General features: G+C 41.8%; 2 protein-coding genes across 3 annotated transcripts in view; one reads left to right on the top strand and one right to left on the bottom strand.

The window, feature by feature from the left end:
* The window catches only part of ZNF653 (zinc finger protein 653), a 40,491-nt gene extending 24,609 nt beyond the window's left edge, over window positions 1-15,882 (bottom strand). The window contains exons 1-7 of the mRNA XM_067464023.1: window positions 15,824-15,882; window positions 12,262-12,475; window positions 9,144-9,564; window positions 6,925-7,148; window positions 5,233-5,290; window positions 3,768-3,916; window positions 747-852 (exon numbers count right to left, since the gene is read on the bottom strand). Of these exons, the coding sequence (XP_067320124.1) occupies window positions 747-852; window positions 3,768-3,916; window positions 5,233-5,290; window positions 6,925-7,148; window positions 9,144-9,564; window positions 12,262-12,381 (1,078 nt within the window). The 5' untranslated portion in view covers window positions 12,382-12,475; window positions 15,824-15,882. The remainder of the gene's footprint in view (window positions 1-746; window positions 853-3,767; window positions 3,917-5,232; window positions 5,291-6,924; window positions 7,149-9,143; window positions 9,565-12,261; window positions 12,476-15,823) is intronic.
* Window positions 15,883-18,292: 2,410 nt separating this feature from the next.
* Window positions 18,293-23,000, top strand: part of LOC132768022 (TLC domain-containing protein 4-B-like) — a 39,271-nt gene continuing 34,563 nt past the window's right edge. For both annotated transcript variants that reach the window (XM_060763572.2, XM_060763570.2), the window contains exon 1: window positions 18,293-18,409. The gene's annotated coding sequence lies outside the window, so the exon portion shown is untranslated. The remainder of the gene's footprint in view (window positions 18,410-23,000) is intronic.

Genomic DNA, 23,000 nt, shown 5'->3' with positions numbered 1-23,000 from the left:
TAGATGCAGGCGAAACGTCAGTAGAGAATGCCTCTAGACCATGGCCATATAGCCCAAAAAAACCTACAACAACCCAATGCTGAAATACTTTAAATAATAAATACTTTAAATAATAAATAACTGGTCCTCAGTCCACATCTCTAAATTTATTACACCCACAGTATAACCAGGTTTTGAGACAAGCTTAAAGCTATCAACTGAAGTCAATGCAATACCCATCTTTTTATCACTTTTTATTTATTTATTTATTTATTTACTTCATTTATATACCGCTTTTCTCAGCCCTTGGGCGACTCAAAGCGGTTAACAATCCATTGCTCAACATCATAAAAACAGTTTAAAAACAATTAAAACAATGACATAATAAACAATCAATTAAACATAACTATAACATCTCATTAGCGTCTCATAGGTAGAATCAAGATCCAATCTCATAATCCGTTGTTCCATATTCCTATATTCAATACACTCTCTATTCAAATGCGTGCTCGAATAACCAGGTCTTCACTTTCCTCCAAAATGCTAATAGGGAGGGGGGCGATCTAATTTCTGTAAGAAGGCGTTCCACAGAGGGACCACCACTGAGGAGGCCCTGTCTCTCGTTCCCACCAGACGTACTTGTGATGCAGGCGGGACTGAGAGCAGGGCCTCGCCAGATGATCTTAATCATGCTAAGAATAGTTTTTTCCTGGGTTCCCATTGCTACCAACCGATAAAAAAGAAGTACTCATAATTATGAAGCTTACCTTCATCAATATCAAATTCCATGTCATCCCACAGGTCCTTTTCCAAATCAATATCCAGATGCATGGGGTAGTAAAAATTCCTCTCTGGGTCAATAATTTCTTCCTTCTGTGAACAGAAAGGAGAGGAGCACACAACTATCTCAATAGTCAACAAAAAAAATCTGCTGTTTCAAGGGAGCATTCATGTCCTTACAAGAAAACACCAATGAAGAGCAACATCAGACTTCTGTCCCATCTCTACTAGAATCAGATGCTTCAGAGGGTATCACAAAACAAATATGTTGTTTTTTCCTCATTTCAGTAAATGGTAATACATAAATAAAAGCACAGTAATGCTTACACTGGCCTGTCCAGGCTGACAGACGAAGTTTCAATGACTTTGGAGCTTGCCTAATCTATCAAGGATGTTCTCTCATTTTTGTGTATTGTGCAGAAAAAGTTGTTCCCTGTTCACTGTATCTCCATCACCAGTCTAACTCCTGTTAAGCCCCTTCCCACTTCTGCTCCCACAAGTGCAAACCCTTTTTTCTCAGTAATAATGTTTTTAGTTCTTTAGTTTCTGCATATTACAAACAGGTTCATACAGAGCTTTTAGTGAAGAATCTGCTGACAGTATCTGACCTGATATTAGATTTAAAAAATTACTAGATCTATTCAGTAGGGGTTTAATGTACAGGGTTAGTCAAAATGCATAGGCCAATAAGCCATTCAATTGAATGGCAGATTGGCCTATGCATTTTGACTAACCCTGTATTTTCTACTGAAAGTGGCTTCTACACTAGAGGCTGGCCTTTGGTTAGCCCTCTTTGCCTCCAGCAATCTATCACAATTGGCTGTGCTAACTAGCGTGTTGCAGTTCAACATCTGGAAGGTCACATGTCTTCTCCCCCAATTCTAGACTGCCAAGTTATTTCTCCCTTAACAACTATAATGCACTTTTTTTTTAGTTTTTGTAAGGTATGGCCCACTCTTACCTACAAGTATTTACAAATTTAAATTAACCATTCAATGCCACACTTCAAACTAGAAGTAGAAGTCTGATTTGCTACCTTCTCTGGCACGTTAAATTTAAGGTAATGCAGACTGAGTAGTCCTCATCCAAAATTCTTGACACCAGAAGATTTTGTATTTATTTTTAGATTTTGCAAAAGCCAGATTTCTTACTTTACTTCCACCCCCAATGTCAATTTTTCCACTTTTGCAGGGTAGTTGCACTCCTAATTCCTAAAAAATGGAGGGGCAACTGTACTTGCAAATATATTATGAGATATTTTGGAAATGATACCCAAGTCTGGAGATACCATTAAGAGTTACTGAACCCACTTTTAGCACTCTTTGTAAAGCAGCAAACATTCTAAAGAGAAAAGAAAAGTGTTCTGAATAACAGTCCTACCTTCCACATATGCACACAGACCACTATGTTCCCTATATACACATGCAGAGCACCATATGACAAGTCTTGTATCTTTTCAAAAGCAAAATTCTTTTCAATTGAAACACACTCAGAATAATAATAAAACAAATAATAATAATAATAATAATAATAATAATACTTTATTTATACCCTGCTCCATCTCCCCCAAGGGGACTTGGTGCGGCTTACATGAGGCCACGCCCATTAGTACATTACACAAAATAATACGAGAACATAATAAAACCAAAAAATAAAATACATAAATGCAAAACAATATAATAGCAACACAAAAATATAAAATCAGACATTAAAACACAAAAGATTTTGCTGGGCAGGGCAAATTCAGGATAAAATTATAAAAAATTTAAACACTGGGAGATAGGGCAATGTCAAACATCGGGAGGGGGGTCCGGGGATGAGGAAGAATTTAATTGCACGAACCATAAATAAAGTGCTACTGAGGTCATTTAGTGCAAAGTTTTTGGTCAGGGAATACCTTTTGTTATAGTACTTCAGCACAGTGATTGTGCAAATCATCCAGCATGATTTGCTGCTACAATCATCCTTTAGTGCCATAGGTGGCAGCTCTGGGATTGTTTATGATTCATCTTCTCACCCTCAACAAACGTTTTTCCTTAGCAAAATAGGCTGGATGCTTCCAAGATCAGCAATTATAGGTTACAGAGCCCTTAGTATATAACATAATGTCTTTAAAATGTTTTATCAAAACTAGAATTGGATTCCCCTTTGGGGAGATAAAGCGGGGTATAAATTTATTTATTTATTATTTAAAAGTTTTATATACCGACCTTCTCACCTCTCTTGAGGGACTCAGACCGGTTTCCAACCATAATATCACATTCAGTCAATAAAACATCATAGAATCATAGAATCAAAGAGTTGGAAGAGACCTCATGGGCCATCCAGTCCAACCCCCTGCCAAGAAGCAGGAATATTGCATTCAAATCACCCCTGACAGATGGCCATCCAGCCTCTGCTTAAAAGCTTCCAAAGAAGGAGCCTCCACCACACTCCGGGGCAGAGAGTTCCACTGCTGAACGGCTCTCACAGTCAGGAAGTTCTTCCTAATGTTCAGATGGAATCTCCTCTCTTGTAGTTTGAAGCCATTGTTCCGCGTCCTAGTCTCCAAGGAAGCAGAAAACAAGCTTGCTCCCTCCTCCCTGTGGCTTCCTCTCACATATTTATACATGGCTATCATATCTCCTCTCAGCCTTCTCTTCTTCTTCATACTTCATATTGCAATAACATCATACTTCATATTGCAATAAAACATTAAAACAGCAAAACAGCAATTACATTAATAAATACAATGGTCAGTCGTCCCACTAAATTTGATGTTCATCATCCTCCATCCATATCTCAGGGTGTTGGCTCACTCATTGAATGCCTGTCTCCATAACCACGTCTTAAATAAATACAAAATAATAATAATAATAATAATAATAATAATAATAATAATAATAATGGAATTGGACTTTCAAAATTCCCTTGTTTTTGACAGCCCATGTAAGATCCAGAGATAGAAAACTGCCCCAGGAACATTAAAAGTGCCCACCCCACTAAGGTAGAAAAAACATATCATTTACCCTTTCTTCAGGAGGCAACAGCTCTGCCCTCAGCACATAGTAATAAACACATGTCTTCTTGAGCCACAAGCGGAAGGGACCCTCCACGAAAATGGGCCTGTCTGGATTGTGATGAGCCAAAAGTGACTGCTGGTCAGGGCTCTGAATTCCTAAAAGGGGCAGGGAAGAGAGACAGAGAGCACACAGATTATAAACCAAAGGCTCCACACTGTAGTGATAACAGCACTGGGGAAGAATGAGACCAGCATCTGAGTAAGCAAGTGGTGTTGCCACCAGCAATGTTACTTCTACTCCAAAATGCTGAGTAGAGCTGCTATCTATATAAATAAAAATGTAATGTTCATTTGTGGGATTAACAGAACTCAAAAACCACTGGGGGAATTGACACCAAATTTGGACACAAGACACCTAACAACCCAATGTATGTCCTTAACTCAAAAATTTTGATTTTGTCATTTGGGAGCTGTAGTTGCTGGGATTTATAGTTCACCTATAATCAAAGAGCATTCTGAACTCCACCAATGATGGAATTGAACCAATCTTGGTAGATAGGACTCCCATGACCAACCGAAAACACTAGAAGGGTTTGGTGGGCATTGACCTTGAGTTTTGGAGTTGTAGTTCACCTACATCCAGAGAGCACTGTGGACTCAAGCAATGATGGATCTGGACCAAACTCTACATGAATACTCAATATGCCCAAATGTGAACACTGGTAGAATTTCGGAAAAATAGAATCCTGACATTTGGGAGTTGTAGTTGCTGGGATTTGTAGTTCACCTACAATCACAGAGCATTCTGAACTCCACCAATGATGGAATTGGGCCAAACCTCCCACACAAAACCCCCATGACCACCAGAGTGGGCCACAGCAACGCGTGGCAGGGGACGGCTAGTCAACTAATAAAAATGGTGAACTTCACATAGCTTGTTTTTGTTTCTTCTGGCTAAGAATACAAAGCAGGCAAGAAGATTTAAAAGCCAATGATAAACTTGGGTAGATTTCTGACAGATGAACTTTGGAACTTCTAGATTTTCCCAACAAATGCCTCACTTCTTTTCTGATTATGTATTCCTCCTCTTCTTACTAAAGTAATGTGATGGCAAAAGTGCTATAACTTGTCTAAATCTGTGAATTCTTATTTTGATTTCCTGAATGTGATACTTTCCAATTGTACAACATTGTCATCTGTTTACTTGGCTTTTATTCTGAATTTCTTGAAAGAGGTGCTGAGGAGTCAAAGAATTTGGAACATTTCCTTTGAGCAGTAAGATGCTGCATTTGAGAAAATTAGTGGTGGAGAAGACAGGAAGATCATGTAATGAAAGAAACTTATCATCTCAATCCTATCTAGATTTGTTTATTGTTTATCACCATTAAGACAAGGAACTTACTCCCCCTCATTCCCAGAATACAAGATTATTCATTCAAAATAAAGGAAAACAATGCAAAGAGAGTTAGTACCTACGATGTGCGGATGGTCAATAGATTTACCAGAGTCTGTAATCTCCAGATGAGGCATCTGTAAGGATTAAGACAGTTTTATTACTAACCAAAATTTCATTTTACAGCCCCAAATATTCCCCAAATTAAAGACAATACAAACAGTTTAGTCTTATAGCTGTAATAAATCCGAAGCACACCCATCTAATCCAAGATGAAATGTTTCAAATTAATCAAAGCACATTTTAAAATGTTTTTTAAAAAAAGAATTGGAAGAGACAGAAGACCTTTTCATTTCGGGGGCAGGAAAATCTTAAGCCAGTGATTCCCAACTTTTTTTTTTTTTTTGGCCATGCCCCACCCAAGCATTTCTAAAATCCTGACGCCCCAACCAGATAATTCTTATTATTCAAAAAATGAACTTTTTTGATATGGAGGAAAAACTAAAAGGCCATTAACTTGGTCTAAACAAACTTCCAAAGAACATGGCACCCATGGGGGAAAAAAGATTGAACCGATTTGAGTAATCTGCATCAAATTTGGGGTAACTTAAGTGTTCAGCTTTATCTTGTGTATTTGGTGAGCATATGTGTGATTATCTTGTGTATTTGGTGAGCATATGTGTGACTATCTGTTTAAAACGTTTGTGGATTCCTGGTTTAACACATAAAAAACTGGGCGTGCAACCTTTTCCTCCTCAAAAAGGGGAGATTCCTAAACCAAGAACAAAACCTTAAGATCCTGCCATCTAAAAGGAACCAACCAGGAGTCCTGTTTGGAATAACACAGTAAGCAAACATTTCTAGGGAAGTCAAGGAGAAGCAAACAGTTGTGTACACAAACCCCCACGTCATGCACAAGAAACCACAACTCTCCTGCCATCCTTGTGCAAATATGGCCATTATACTTGCATGCATTGTGTGGGCTACAAGGAACAAATCTGTATCTTACTGAGCAACAAGCAAAGATCCCATTTGCATGCCGCTCCTTCGTGTTGCATACATAAACAGCGAAAACAGAATCATACAAATACTCATGCAATTCCTGCACTAAATATTTATGAGACTAAAAATGAAATGGCTCTAGACTTTAGAACAGAATAAACATTTCAGTAGAGTCCAGTTAGGAAAAATAATAATAATGTGGTAAGGTTGGGGTGTGTTTTTCTATCTATCTATCTATCTATCTATCTATTTATTTATTTATGTCTGTCTTTGTATACTGCCTTTCTCTGCCTGTCGGCGACTCAAGGCAGTTTACAACAAATCAGTACACATAATATCACAATACAAATTGAAATATTAAAACAATATAAAACCAGAAGCAATAAAAATCAACATCATTAGCGTCTCCTTGTTAAAAGAAAACTGTCCAATTCCATCGTCTAGTCATTCGGTTTCCTATGTCAGTTACTCTGCATTTGTAAACGCTTGCTCAAACAACCATGTTTTAACTTTTCTCCGAAACATTAAGAGAGAGGGGGCCAATCTGATATCTGTAGGGAGGGTGTTCCATAGCTGAGGGGCCACCACCAAGAAGGCCACTGACTATGTCATCTCATTCCCTCCACTTCAGATTAGAAGCACTAGTGCTACAATGAGCAGCTGGAGCAAAGCGTCCTTTGCCTAAAAGGATGCTGAAAACCAATAGTTGTGTTAAACTGCAGCTAGACAAGAGAACTCCCTGCATAATAGGAGAAGAAAATTGACTTACTTGATACACTGTAACCCTGGCATCCAAGTCAGCTGCAATCCTCTGCAGGCTCAGCCTTGCAAGATCAACAGGATCCCGAGGCAGAGGATCTGGGACTGGATAGGGGTTGACGTGCTTGAATTTAGGAAACCAATACATGAGTCTTTGGTATTTCCTCATTGGGTGGCTCTTGTTCCCAAAGATTTGTAACAGCAGCAACTTGGTTTCCTTGTTCGGCATGACACCTTCAGAGCAAGAGGAAAGATTAATATTAGAAAGAAACTTATTTGGCTGCTCATGATTCGGGAAACTGAACAGGACTTCAAATTTCTGGAACTAGAATCACAAGCTGTAGCTAGGCAACATGGCAGCAGGGGCCAATTTGAACTATTGAGGATGAGAATGAAAAGTATGGCACCCAGGGTTTTCTTAACATTTAAAACAAAATCTGATATTGTTATATTGCTGGCATGAATAACATAGTATTGCAACTACAGGACCCAACACTTTAATGGATGGGGTTACACTCCCCCTAAAGATGCAGGTTCACAGCTTGGGAGTGATCCTGGTCTCATCGCTGAGCCTGGAACCTCAGGTTTTAGCGGTGGCCAGGGGAGCTTTTGCACAGTGAAAACTCGTGTACCAGCTGCGCCCGTACCTTGGGAAGTCTGATCTGGCCACGGTGGTCCACGCTCTGGTTACATCTCGAATAGATTACTGCAACGCGCTCTACATGGGGCTGCCTTTGAAGACAGTTTGGAAACTTCAGCTAGTTCAGTGGGCTGCAGCCAGATTACTAACTGGGGTGGCATACAGGGAGCATACCACCCCCCTGCTATGCCAGCTCCACTGGCTGCCGGTCCATCTCCGACCCCAATTCAAAGTGCTGGTTTTGACCTATAAAGCTCTATATGGTTCTGGCCCAGCTTACTTGTTCATACGCATCCACCCCTATGTCCCACCTCGTAATCTAAGATCATCCGGGGAGGCCCTGCTCTCGCTCCCATCAACAGCACAGATGCGTCAGGCGGGGACAAGAGACAGGGCCTTCTCGGATGTGGCCCCTCACCAATGAAACACACTCCCAAATGAGGTAAGATCCGCTCCCTCCCTCCTGGCTTTTAGAAAAAAAATTAAAATCATGGTTTTAGGACCAGGCCTTCGGGCAGTAGAAATAAATGTATGCAGCATTTTGGAAAGACAATGACTGGAATGGTGATTCAACGGACAAGACTGTTTTATTGTTTTAATGATTGTTTTATTGCTCATGGATGTATTTTTAAATTTAATTTATGTCTAATTGTAGTGTATAATTGCAATTGTTTGTACTGGCATTGAATTTTTGCCATTACTTATGTGTAAACCACTTTGAGTCCTCCATGGGGTGAGAAAAGGGGTATACAAATACTGTAAATAATAAATAATGATGTAATGGCTTTTGTCTACAAAAGTAGAAAGGATTGTGTAATCACCATCTAGGCCTCAAAGTGGTTCCAGGATTTCCTGTGCAATTATCTGCACAGCGGATCCACTTTTTCTATACTGATTTGAAAGTGCATTAAATGGTCAGTACAGATGTGCATCCAGCAATGACAGCATTTATTTATGCAGGGGAAAACCATTATCCTGAAGTGGCTCAAGTTGCTCAAGAAGATATACGTTTACAATGAAGAGACAATGTTGAAAGAAGTTTATTCTATTGCAAAGGGACCAGAATTAAAAGGCTGGGCTACTTACCCATTAGAGAGCAATAAATCTTATTTCTGATTCTTCTGCATTATTGTCAGACAATTTCAAAACCATATCAATCTCTCAGAAATAGCAAACAAATGTCGTCCACCACAAAAATAAATACCAACACAAAGTTCTTTATCATGATACAGAATTCCATAAAACTGAACACAACATATATCCTACAGCTATCCAAGTCCGCTATTCCAATAAAACAGAGGAGTCCAACTTGTGGCCCTAGATGTTCTGACTAGTCAGTTTATCCAATGGCCAGGAATTCTGGGAAGTGGTATTGCCAAGATCACCTGGAGGGCCACAAGTCTGACGCCACTGCTATGGTGATTTTTATACATAGGTTTTCTATAAAACCAAAGTCATGGCCAAGTTCTGCATCCAACCCCTAGGACTATTAAACACAAATTTCTTGCTCTGACCACAGTTCTGCTATACTCCACAGAAACCAAAATGATGCCTCGTGGCACTATTGTACTCTTTCTTTCTGTACCTACCATAGTTCTCCATCTGCTCAAGCACCTCGATAGCACATTCCTGCTGTCGCGGATAGTGGTTGAACATCCTCTGAATGAAATTGTGAGGCAGAAAAACCTCCTTGGGGAAGACATCCAAGATTTTGTTATAAACATCAATGTCTTTTTCCACACCAAACTCTGGCATCTTCTTCAGGGCTGCATATATAAATTCCACGTGACCCCTACGGCGGATGTCCCTCTTGCAGAAGATGTTCACAGCTTGCTGGAACGAAGCTCTACTCTTTGCATCCACAGGGGTTCTCTCAAATAATTCTTCCACTGTCACCAAGGAGCGATTAGTAGATTCTTTGCTATTATCTGGGTTGTCCTTGTCAGGAGCGGTGGCAGCACCAAGACCTGTGCTTATGTGAATGCTCCTCACAGGAACTATCCTGGAATTCTAAGAAAGAGAAACAAATAAAAATATACGCCTGTCCCAAAAGGATATCCATTTTGCTCAAATAGTGATAGACCAAGAGATGGAAGACAGCATCAATTGTGATACCTGCCACAGTGATACTGTCAATCTGCCCTATCAAAAGTCAAACCCACCTGGCCACAGTTCACATTTGACCATTCATCTATCTCTCTTCCCAAGAAAAGAAAGCCAAATCACAATTGTTGCTTTACTGTAACAGCAAAGACTGTGTTTACTACAACATAAACTGTAAACCAATTCCTTCAACAGTGCTCTAAGCATGGACACCATAGAACAAAAGGTCCCAGAAAGTTCCTGTGATACCAAGGCCTGGTCACGATTGTCACAACACCATTCTCTGCGGAAAGCAAGCAGCTTTCCTCATAGTGCAGTGTTTCTCAACCTGGGGGTCGGGACCCCTGGAGAGGTCATGAGAGGGTTTCAGAGGGGTCGCCAAAGACCATTAGAAAACACATATTTCTGATGGTCTTAAGAATCCCTTGGGCATAGTCGTTTGGGTTTACAGTGCTCTCTAGATGTAGGTGAACTACATCTCCCCTAAATCACTGCCAGTTCATCCAAAATCCCTGCAATATTTTCTGTTGGTTATGGGGGTTCTGTGTGGGACATTTGGCCCATTTCTATCGGTGGTGTGATTCAGAGAGCTCTTTGATTATAGGTGAACTATAAATCCCAGCAACTAGTACAACTCCCAAATGTCAAGATCTATTTTCCCCAAACTCCACCAGTGTTCACATTTGGGCATATTGAGTATCCGTGCCAAGATGATGATGATGATGATGATGATGATGATTATGATTATTATTATTATTATTTCCGACACAAAATTAGTACCATCACATACGATCATTATTAGAAATTCAGTTGCTAAATTACATTATGAATACATATCACATATCACATATCGCATATTGTTTTCCTAATGCTCTTATCTGTCTCCCCTTCACCTTACCCTTGTGTCTGGCAGTTTTACACCCCTCCTCCCCCTACCCACCCCCCCTCAGGGAACAGTATTTACCTTAATTCAGATCTTAATTTAATTGAACAATTGTAAAAAGAAAATGGTTTAGCACATTATATCTTTCTTTTCCTTCCACTTTTTCGGTCAGTCTTTCCCACTTCTGCACCCAAGTTTTCTTAAATCGGCATGTTGTGTATTTGCTTCTTTTTCATGGATATAATCCTGAAGCATATATTCTGCTAAATACTCATACCATTTTTAACCTCCCATTTTCTATAATCTTTCCACCCCAACGCCACAGTTGCTTGGGCAGCTAATATCATATATTTTATAATTTCCTCCCAGGTTTTGATATTATCTTTTTTTGACAAATTTCTTTGTAAAAAATAATATCCGTGCCAAGTTTGATCCAGATCTATCATTGTTTGAGTCCACAGTGCTCTCTGGATACAGATGAACTACAACTCCAAAACTCTAGGTCAATGCTCACCAAACACTACCAGTATTTTCTGTTGTTCATGGGAGTTCTGTGCGCTAAGTTTGGTTCAATTCCATCATTGGTGCAGTTCAGAATGCTCTTTGATTGTAGGTGAACTATAAATCCCACTAACTACAACTCCCAAATGACAAAATCAATTCTCCCTCCAACCCCACCAGTATTGAAATTTGGCATAGTGGGTAAGGTAAGGTAAAAGTTTTCCCCTGACATTAAGTCCAGTCATGTCCAAGACTGGGGGTTGGTGCTCAATTTCTAGGCCAAAGAGCTGGTGTTGTCCATAGACACCTCCAAGGCTGACATGAGTGCATGGAGCTCCGTTATTGGGTATTTGTGCCAAATTTGGTCTAGTGAATGAAAATTCATCTTGCATTTCACATATTTTCATTATGATTCATAACAGTAACACAATTACCGTTAGGAAGTAGCAACAATAATTCTTTTATGGTTGGGGACACCACAACATGAGGCGCTGTATTAAGGGGTCCCAGCATTAGCAAGGTTGAGAACCACTGTCATAGTGAAATCAAGAGAACTGGCAAGGATACACCATTAGGGTGGAAACTGAGATTGTAGCAAGTAGCAGTCAGCACAGGGTACAAGACATTTGTTTTGGTTACCAAAATGTCTTGGGCGAGACCTCAAAGCACATTATTCAAGGAAAAGCTACCAGGCATTGACACTAAATTGAATTCACCAAATCATAGAATCAAAGAATCAAAGAGCTGGAAGAGACCTCATGGGCCATTCAGTCCAACCCCTGCCAAGAAGCATTCAAATCACCCCTGACAGATGGCCATCCAGCCTCTGTTTAAAAGCTTCCAAAGAAGGAGCCTCGATCACACTCCAGGGCAGAGAGTTCCACTGCTAAACGGCTCTCACAGTCAGGAAGTTCTTCCTCATGTTCAGATGGAATCTCCTTTCTTGTAGTTTGAAGCCACTGTTCTGCGTCCTAGTCTCCAGAGAAGCAGAAAACAAGCTTGCTCCCTCCTCCCTGTGGCTTCCTCTCACATATTTATACATGGCTATCATATCTCTTCTCAGCCTTCTCTTCTTCAGGCTAAACATGCCCAGCTCCTTAAGCTGCTCCTCATAGGGCTTGTTCTCCAGACCCTTGATCTATAACAACTGACACAGAAATTTGAATAATGTCCACATTTTAATATGATTTTAAAGAGAAGAAATGCTCAAGAAGTCTTACCTGGAGACAGACACCTTTCTGTAGCTCCAGGAGATCCCTCTTAGAAAGGTCCTTTATATGGACAATGCATCTTCCGACAGACAGTTCCCGAGCCAGTAATAATGTCCTCATGCACTTCATGGTGGTCAGCTTGTTATTTCAGAATCATACAGTACATAATAAGAGGGAACCGAGGTCGTGGTTGTATCGAGAGACTTCGTGCCACACACATCACCTACTCCCAAAAACTGAAATGGACAGAAATGTAAGCAAATGAGTTTTCTTAGGAGAAAAAAAGTCCCTACAACATGACAAACTTTTGGCTTGTTTCTTTCCTCTTCAGGGCCTCTTCTTACAGAAAATATTTGATTTCTATCACAACTGCATGCTAGCATACAGCATATCTTAAAAGCAAAACGCTACGCCATGCACACTTATAGTGGTATGTTCTGAAAATGTGAGGCCAAAAGGCTTTGTTGTTGTTCTCAAACTATTTAGAGACCAACCTATTTTTTTCATGTCAGGAGCAACTTGAGAAACTGCAAGTCACTTCTGATGTGAGAGAATTGGCCATCTGCAAGGACAATGCCCAGGGTATGCCCTGATGTTTTACCATCCTGTGGGAGGCTTCTCTCATGTCCCCGCATGAAAAGCTGAAGCTGACAGATAGGAGCTCATCCCGCTCCCCGGATTCAAACCACTGACCTTTTGGTCAGCAGTCCTGCGGCACAAGGGTTTAACCTACTGCACCACTGGGGGCTCCACCAACTTAAATAAGAACAATAGAAAGAAACACAGCCATAATAAAAGAATCAAAAGTTGGCAAGCTGATTTAAAACTAGTAAAAGAACGGCAATTGTTATTTTATCATATAGATGGGGCCAGTGACAACTTTGCTTTTGGATGATTCAACATTATTTCATGCATGACATTATTTGCGGCTACATGAATAAGGTGTGTGCAAAACAATTTTTTTTGTGTTTACAGACTTGGGCCCTATCTCCAAGATTCCTTATTACTTTATTTGATGCATATTTTCCTATACAAACATCTCCAAAAATGGGGTGCATCTTAGAATCGTGGGTGTGTCTTAAGTATTTTTGTTGGTGGTGATCTTAATGGTTTCTTACAACTGAAGAAATAAATTATGCATATGAAAATATTCTAAAATGAAGGAATAATCCAAAATCTTATACGCTTCTGATTTCAGGTGAGGAATACTCACTGTACAGGCAGTCTCTGAGGCCCCTTCCAAACAACTTTTGAAAATCCAGATTATCTGCTTTGAACTGGATTATATGGCAGTGTAGACTCAGATAATCCAACTAAAAGCAGATAATATGGATTACCTGCTTTGATATTCTGGGTTATATGGCAGTGTAGAAGGGCCCTGAGTTACAAATATCCGCCTCTGGCGTTTAACAATAGCAAGTGAGAGAAATCTACCCCTTGGAGGAGAAATTCACTCCTGAAAGAGTTTTCAAAGGAAAAAGGTATCTCCACTGAAGCTTTATCGCCAATCCTTGTTTCCACAATAAGGCCAAATTTTCAAAATCCAATGATCATAGGGACAGAAAGAGAGGGAAAAACTTCTGAACAGGGGCAGGGACAGCAAAACAAACACCACAGGGGTGTTAACCCTTCCCTATGCTATCCAAAGTATATGTGCATTTATACAGAGAGATAGATAGATAGATAGACTCAGAAAGCGCTGCAATTCACTGTGTCGACACCAAAATACAACACCACCTGAGCTCTGCGAGTGCAGCATTTTTCCGAATGAAGCAGAGAGTGTTTGAGGACTGGGACATCCGTAAGGATACCAAGGTGCTTGTTTATAAAGCTATTGTCCTTCCAACCCTGCTATACACCTGCAAAACATGGACTGTCTACAGACGTCACATGCAACTCCTGGAACGATACCATCAGCGCTACCTACGGAAAATCCTGCAAATCTCTTGGGTAGACAAGCGGACAAATGTCAGCATGTTGGGAGAAGCAAAGACCACCAGCGTTGAAGCGATGGTCCTCCGCCATCAACTCCGCTGGACCGGCCACATTGTCCGGATGCCTGACCACCGTCTCACAAAGCAGTTGCTCTACTCCGAACTCAAGAACGGAAAACGGAATGTTGGTGGGCAGGAAAAGAGATTTAAAGATGGGCTCAAAGTCAGCCTTAAAAACTGTGGCATAGACACTGAGAACTGGGAAGCCCTGGCCCTTGAGAGCTCCAGCTGGGGGTCAGCTGTGACCAGCAGTGCTGCAGAATTTGAAGAGGCACAAATGGAGGGTGAAAGAGAGAAACGTGCCAAGAGGAAGGCGCGTCAAGCCAACCCCAACCGGGACTGCCTTCCACCTGGAAACCAATGCCCTCACTGCAGGAGAAGATGCAGATCAAGAATAGGGCTCCACAGTCACCTACGGACCCACCATCAGTACACCGACCTTGGGAGACTATCCTACTCGGACAATGAGGGATCAACTAGATAAGTAAAATAGATAGGCAGGCTGGAGCTACACTTAAAAACTGTACCTGTTCCGACTGACAAACAAATTCAACTTATTGTCGAAGGCTTTCATGGCTGGAATCACTAGGTACTTGTGGGGTTTTTTCGGGCTTTATGGCCATGTTCTAGAGGCATTTCTCCTGACGTTTCGCCTGCATCTATGGCAAGCATCCTCAGAGGTAGTGATGTCTGTTGGAATTAGGACAATGGGTTTATATATCTTTGGAATGGCTGGGGTGGGGCAAAGAGCTCTTCTCTGCTGGAGCTAGGTGTGAATGTTTCAACTGACCACCTTCATTAGCATTTGAAGGCCTGGCTGAGCCCGGGAAAATCTTTTGTTGAGATGTGTTAAGATGTGCTCTCAACTTAAGAGCAAACCTACAGAACCTATCTCGTTTGTAACTTGTGGGCTGCCTGTACATGCACATGGAGCATCTAAAGTGTGACCCAATGTCATTACAACAAGCTAGATAAAACATTTACCTCCATGTGTATTACACGTGTGTCGGATTCAGACATTACTTTAAACGTGAGTATGGATGCATCTACACTAGAATTAAGGCAATTCGACTCCACTTTACCTGCTATTGAATCATGTGTACGTTTGGCTTATCTACCAAAGGGTACTGTTGCACTACAACTCCCAAGATCCCATAGCCTTGAGGTATGGCAGTTAAACTTTAACTGCCACCTGAACATGAGGAAAAACTTCCTGACAGTGAGAGCCGTTCAGCAGTGGAACTCTCTGCCTCGGAGTGTGGTGGAGGCTCCTTCTTTGGAAGCTTTTAAACAGAGGCTGGATGGCCATCTGTCAGGGGTGATTTGAATGCAATATTCCTGCTTCTTGGCAGGGGGTTGGACTGGATGGCCCATGGGGTCTCTTCCAACTCTTTGATTCCATGAAACTGCATTAATTTTACAATAGTGTAGATGCAACCTAAGAAAGAGCAAAAGCATGAATAGTCTCTACAACCGTCTGCTCTTTTCCCCCCAGAAGAAGCCTGCCAACTCTATCCCCCTTTATATGCCCCCTCCTCCCAATCCCATGGCCTCAGCATTCATCCATGCACACCCACCTCCTCACTGACCTCACCGACTGGGCGCCGCCATCTTGAGACGTCCTGGTTGACGTCACGTCGCGAGGTCTCCAATCAGCGCGAAGGGGAGGCGGAAGCTCCACCCACTAAGAGGGAGTCCTGTTTTGCCTGGAGCTCAGAATGGTCTCTGTGTGTCGCCATGCTTTGGGCCATAAGGGTATCCCCCCCCCCCCCCCGTTAGATTTCGAAATACCTCTTTTTTGCATATCATAAGATATCCAAGTGATATCATCTGCATATGTAAAGTTGTTAATATTTCTTCCAGCAATTTTTACCCCAGCCTTGCATTAAAAGGTGTATAAAATTGTCTTCAGACAATGATGTGGCTGGGCTCAGGTTGCATTGCAGCAGGTGGTCAGTGGTTTGCTCCTCTCCACTCAACAACTTTTGTTGAGAGGTAATTAGATGTCCTTGTTTCTTTCCTCTCTGTTGTTGTGCTGTGGACAATTTCAACAGAAAGGAGGAGGTCATGAAGATGAACAAAATCTGGCTACCAGTATTAAAAAACTCTAAAATTACAACAGCACAACAACTGAGAGGAAACAAACAAGGACATCTAATTACCTCTCAACAAAAGTTTGCTCTAGGCACTGTCAGGCCATTGTATGCTGGTCAAGATGGTCAACATCTCTCAACAAAAGATTCCCCCAGGCTCAGCCAGGCCTTCAAATGCTAATGAAGGTGGTCAGTTGAAACATTCACACCTAGCTCCAGCAGACAAGAGTTCTTTGTCCCACCCTGGTCATTCCACAGATACATAAACCCTTTTTCCTAGTTCCAAAAGACCTCACTACCTCTGAGGATGCTTGCAATAGATGCAGGCGAAACGTCAGGAGAGAATGCCTCTAGACCATGGCCATTTAACCCAAAAAAACCTACAACAACCCAATAATAATAATAATAATACTTGGATCTGCGAGCATCGTTCAAAAATACATCACACAGTCCTAGACGCTTGGAAAGTGTTCGACTTGTGATTTTGTGATATGAAATCCAGCATACAGATCTCGTTTGCTGTGACACACTGTGCTTTTGTGTCAGTAAAATAATAATAATAATAATAATACTTATAATAATAACAATAACAATAATAATCTATAAATCCAGCATATAGATCTCGTTTGCTGTAACATACTGTGCCTTTGTGTCAGTATAATAATAATAATAATAATAATCTATAAATCCAGCATATAGATCTCGTTTGCTGTGACATATTGTGCTTTTGTGTCAGTAAAATAATGCTACTAATAATAATAATCCATAAATCCAGCATATAGATCTCGCTTGCTGTGTCATACTGTGCTTTTGTGTCAGTAAAAAAAATAATACTATATTTCTATATATGAGGGGTTAGAAGGCAGGATCATCAAGTTTGCAGACGACACCAAATTGGGAGGGATAGCCAATACTCCAGAGGACAGGAGCAGGATTCAAAACGATCTTGACAGATTAGAGAGATGGGCCAAAAGTAACAAAATGAAGTTCAACAGCGACAAATGCAAGATACTCCACTTTGGCAGGAAAAACGAAATGCAAAGATACAGAATGGGGGATGCCTGGCTCGAGAGCAGTACGTGTGAAAAAGATCTTGGAGTCCTCGTGGACAACAAGTTAAACATGAGCCAACAATGTGATGTGGCGGCAAAAAAAGTCAATGGGATTTTGGCCTGCATCAAGAGGACCCTAGTGTCTAGGTCCAGGGAAGTAATGCTACCCCTCTATTCCGCTTTGGTTAGACCACACCTGGAATATTGTGTCCAATTCTGGGCACCACAATTGAAGGGAGATATTGACAAGCTGGAATGTGTCCAGAGGAGGGCGACTAAAATGATAAAAGGTCTGGAGAACAAGCCCTATGAGGAGCGGCTTAAGGAGCTGGGCATGTTTAGCCTGAAGAAGAGAAGGCTGAGAGGAGATATGACAGCCATGTATAAATATGTGAGAGGAAGCCACAGGGAGGAGGGAGCAAGCTTGTTTTCTGCTTCCTTGGAGACTAGGACGCAGAACAATGGCTTCAAAATACAAGAGAGGAGATTCCCTCTGAACATGAGGAAGAACTTCCTGACTGTGAGAGCAGTTCAGCAGTGGAACTCTCTGCCCTGGAGTGTGGTGGAAGATCCTTCTTTGGAAGCTTTTAAACAGAGGTTGGATGGCCATTTGTCAGGGGTGATTTGAATGCAATATTCCTGCTTCTTGGAAGGGGGTTGGACTGGATGGCCCATGAAGTCTCTTCCAACTCTTTGATTCTATGATTCTGATTCTATCCCGCCCTAAAGCGGTAGCAAACTGCACCCATGCTACAGCCTGCTATGAATGAATGGTGCTCTCACAGGCAGCCTCTTCATGCTGGGAGGGGAGGGGCCTCTTCCTCTCTCCGCCCCTTTCGCTACTAGCCCCGCCCCCGCCACGGAGGGAGGGCGGGACCAAAGACGGCATGGCCCCCTCTGATTGGCCCAAGCTGGGGGCGCTGTCCTCCTCCTCCTCCTGCAGGGCTCCGCCATCGGCCGGGGGTCCCTCAGGAGGCCCAAAACAGCAGAAGTATCAGCACCAGGAGGGAAGGCAGCGGTGAGTAGCTGGGGCCCATCTCCTCTGGAAAATGAATGCAGGTTGAGCCCGCTTGAACTGCTGTGGCTCAAGGCTACGGGATCCTCGGATAGCAGAGATGTCAAACTTGTAGCCCTCCAGCTGTTTGGGCCTCCAACTCCCAGAAGCCCTGGCTTGCTTGCCCAATGGCTAGGGATTCTGGGAAATGGAGTCCAAAAAACCTGGCTAGGGGATCCACAGAGGCCCCTTCTACACTGCCATATAATCCAGCTGTTAATCCACATGATCTGCTTCTAACTGGAAGATTTGAGTCTACACGGCCATATAATCCGGTTCAAAGCAGATAATCTGGTTTTTATTTGGCAGTGTGAAAGGGGCCAGAGTCGTGCTTTGGGGCAGGACCTTGCAAAATTGAAACTCTCCTGATGCCATTGAGCCAGGGCAGTTCAAGTGGTTCTGATGGTGATAATGACTCTATCTATCTACATACATACATATACTAAATGGAGTGTCTGCCACTTATTTGAAAAGTGACCTATAGCCCATGGCTTGAAAAGTCTAGCTCGTCCATTACTATTATACATTTAGTCAGAGTATTTTTGAGCAGGTAAGACTTGTAAAATAAGGTGATCTCCTGTCAGAGCAGCACAGTTTCCTTGCATGGTACAGTGGTACAATTGACGCAATACTGCAATCTTAATATTTGTCAATTTAATATGATATCTAGGAATCTCTAGGTCTTCCAGTGTGGCCAATTTCTGCAAAAGTTTAGAGTTGCACTGGAGGACCTAGAGAACGTTAGAGAGCCCACGGAGAGACAATTGATTCTCTTCTTTTTGAGTAAAGAATGGGGGGGGGGTGTCTGGGCAAACTGGAGGGCCTGTGTGTCTGATGTTGGTCCTCTTGCTGATTAGCATTTGGATATGGGGATCCCAGGGAACTATCTTCAGGGTTGTGTCCGCACTGTACAATGAATGCCGTTTGGCACCATTTATTTATTTACAACATTTATATGCCGCCCTTCTCACCCCGAAGGGGACTCAGAGCGGCTTACACGATACACACAATATATGATATTATTAGCATACAATATCAGTATTAAATATTACTATATTGCACTACGCCATTATATTGTAATATTATTAGTAATATTACATGTAATATAAATATATAATTATAATATCACTAGCTGTCTCCTGCCACGCATTGCTGTGGCCCACATGGGGGTTCTGTGTGGGGGGTTTGGCCCAATTCTATCGTTGGTGAGGTTCAGAATGCTCTGTGATTGTAGGTGAACTATAAATCCCAGAAACTACAACTCCCAAATGGCAAAAACATTTTTTTGAGTGAAGGACATACATTGGGTTGTTAGTTGTCTTGGGTCCAAATTTGGTGCCAATTCGTCCAGTGGTTTTTGAGTTCTGTTAATCCCACAAACGAACATTACATTTTTATTTATATAGATACTAGCTGTCCCCTGCCACGCGTTGCTGTGGCTCAGTCTGTGTATATGTGTTTTGTGTGTGTGTGTATATGTGTTTGTGTGTATATAATATAAGTGGTTTTGTGCAAGCGCTGTATTTCTTAATTTCTTTTTGCATTTTCAGTCCGGGGCAGAGAGTTCCACTGCTGAATGGCTCTCACAGTCAGGAAGTTCTTCCTCATGTTCAGATGAAATCTCCTTTGTTGTAGTTTGAAGCCATTGTTCCATTGTGTCCTAGTCTCCAGGGCAGCAGAAAACAAGCAATAGTATTAGTATTATTTCACATTACATTATAATATTATAAATATTATATGTATATACAATATATTATATTATTAGCATAGTACAGGAAACAAGGTGGAACTGTCCCCTGTCCATCCGTCCCCTCTTCACTCTGGCCCACAGCAGCAGTTGGTGCTGGGTGGAGAGGTCCCCATTTGGACGGCCATGGCTCAATGCTATGGAATCAGGAGAGTTTTAGTTTTATCAGGTCTTGAGCCATCTCTGCCAAAGGGTGCTCACGCCTTGCCAAATTACAGCTCCCATGATTCTACAGCAGAGAACCATGGTGGTTAAAGAGATGTCAAACTGTATCAATTCTTCAGTGCAGGTGCACCTTAACCTGGGGATGGGGTGTCCACTATACTGATGACACCCAAATATAATTCTCCATGCCTTCAAAAACAGCTTCAGCTAAGGATAGTGTGCCTCCTCTGAATGATTGCCTGGAAGAGGCAATAGGCCAGGGGAGGGAAAACAAATTGAAATTTCATCCAGTCAAGACAGAGGTGCTTGCTATCAAGGGTCCTAATCTAGGGATGGTGATGTGTCAATCAGTTTTAGATGGGGTTACTCTCCCACATAAATACTTGGGAGTGCTCCTGGATCCGTCTCTCCAGATGTCAGCCCAGATAGATGTGACAGTCAGGAGTGCTTACTATCAGCTTCTGAACCACCAGCTATGCCCCTTTCTAGATTTGAAGGAAATGAAGATGGTAGTGCACACATTGATAACCTCGTGGTTGGACTTCTGCAATGCGCTTTACATTGGGCTACCCTTGTACCAAGTTTGGAAACTCCCATTAATTCAAAACACGGCAGCCAGACTAGTTACAGTAATATCTAGGAGTGAGCATAATACACTTATACTAAAGTAACTCCACTGGCTGCCAATTAGTTTCCGGGCAAAGTACAAAGTGTTGGCTTTGACCTTTAAAGCCCTGCATGGTTTAGTACCAGGTTACCGACGGGATCACCTTTTCCCATACAATCCTCTCTCTAGGACACGGAGGCCCTCTGGGGGTGGTTACTCCAACCAACCACAAGCCAACTGGCAACCACCACCCAGAGGACCTTTTCAATGGCTGCCCCAAGAAGACTGTGGACCGACATGCTGGAAGAGATCCGACAGCTAAATGAGCTGTTGGAATTTAAAACACAGATGAAAATCTATCTCTTCTGGCAGGCCTACCTTGTTAGTTTTAACTATTGAATTCCACCTACATTTTATTGGGGTGGTCATGTGTTTTATGTATAATAATAATAATAATAATAATAATAATAATTTATTTATTTATATCCCACTCCATCTCCTCCAGGGGGACTCAGTGTGGCCTACATGAGGCCATGCCCATCGGTACAGTACACCCAATATAACACAAAAGCATAACAAAACCAGAAAATAAAATACATAAAATGCAAAACCAATATAATAAGCGACACAACAATATAAAATCAAACATTAAACACAAAAGATTTCACCGGGCAGGGCCAAATTCAAGGATAAAAATTTTAAAACACTGGGAAATAGGACAGGAGGATCTGGGGATGAGGAAGGATTTAATTGCACGAACCATAAAATAAAGTGCTTCTGAGGTCATTTTGTGCAAGGTTTGGTCAGGGAATGTCTTACATTCAATCACTGAAGGCACATTGGAATAAGCAGGTTTTCATATTCCTCCTGAAGATTGCCAGCGTGGGGGCTTGCCTAATATCTCTGGGGAGTGAGTTCCAGAGTCGGGGGGCCACCACAGAAAAGGCCCTCTCGCTCGTCCCTGCAAGTCGTATTTCAGTCACATTGTGTTTTATCATTCTGTTTAAACCATATTGTACCCCGCATTGAGCCACAAGGAGATGCAGGTCATAATTCTGTAGTTTAGATGCATCCTAAGACTTTCTGCTCTCTGTAGTGTGTATGATATACATTTGATGTAAATTTATTATTTTACTAGCTGTACCCGCCACGCGTTGCTGTGGCCAACCTTCCCTCCCTCTTTCTCTCCTTCCTTCCCTTTCCTTCCTTCCTTCACTTTCTTTCTCTCTCTCTCTCTCTCTCTCTCTCCTTCCTTCCTTCCTTCCTTCCTTCCTTCCTTCCTTCTCTTCTTCTTCCCTTCCTTCCCACCCCCCAACTTTTCTTTCCCTTCCTCTTTCTTTCCTTTCTTCCTTCTCTACCAATTCTTGGACTATAACTCCCAGCAATCCTCCTCATCTATCTAGTTACCTACCTACCTATCTCTATCTAATCTATCTATCTGGAGGATTGTATTGTTGAAGGCTTTCATGGCTGGAATCACTGGGTTGTTGTAGGTTTTTTCGGGCTGTATGGCCATGGTCTAGAGGCATTCTCTATCTGGAGGATTGCTGGGAGTTGCAGTCCAGGAATAGGAAATTGGAAATATGCATGGATTGGGGTGCTCTCAAAGAAATCCAAGGAAAAGAAAGCTTGCAGCTTGGAAGTAGTGCCTTTTATCATCCTCCTCTCCTAAAGGGCCTGGTCTAGGGGATGCTGGGAGCTGTAGTCCAGAAGAGAGTGTGGATATGCTATTGTGTATTTTGTTTGCCAGGGGGAGTCGTTTTGCGCATTCGCTGTTGCATCTTTTTGCTTTTTTGGCTTTTTTAGTCCCTTCTGCTGTGTTTTTCAGTGTTTTTTTTATGAGTGATGGTCACTCATTGGACAGATAGGTGTTGTGTGTCCAAATTTGGTGTCAATTTGTCCAGTGGTTTTTGAGTTATGTTAATCCCACAAATGAATATTACATTTTTATTTATATAGATGATTCTATGATTCTTGGGACTTTTAATACTTCAGTCCTTTGGAGACAGACTTATGTTATTAGTATAGTTGTTCCT

The sequence above is a fragment of the Anolis sagrei genome, chromosome 2, assembly GCF_037176765.1.
Source record: "Anolis sagrei isolate rAnoSag1 chromosome 2, rAnoSag1.mat, whole genome shotgun sequence".
Taxonomy (NCBI): Eukaryota; Metazoa; Chordata; class Lepidosauria; order Squamata; family Dactyloidae; genus Anolis; species Anolis sagrei.
This window is presented reverse-complemented; position numbering and strand designations above follow the sequence as displayed.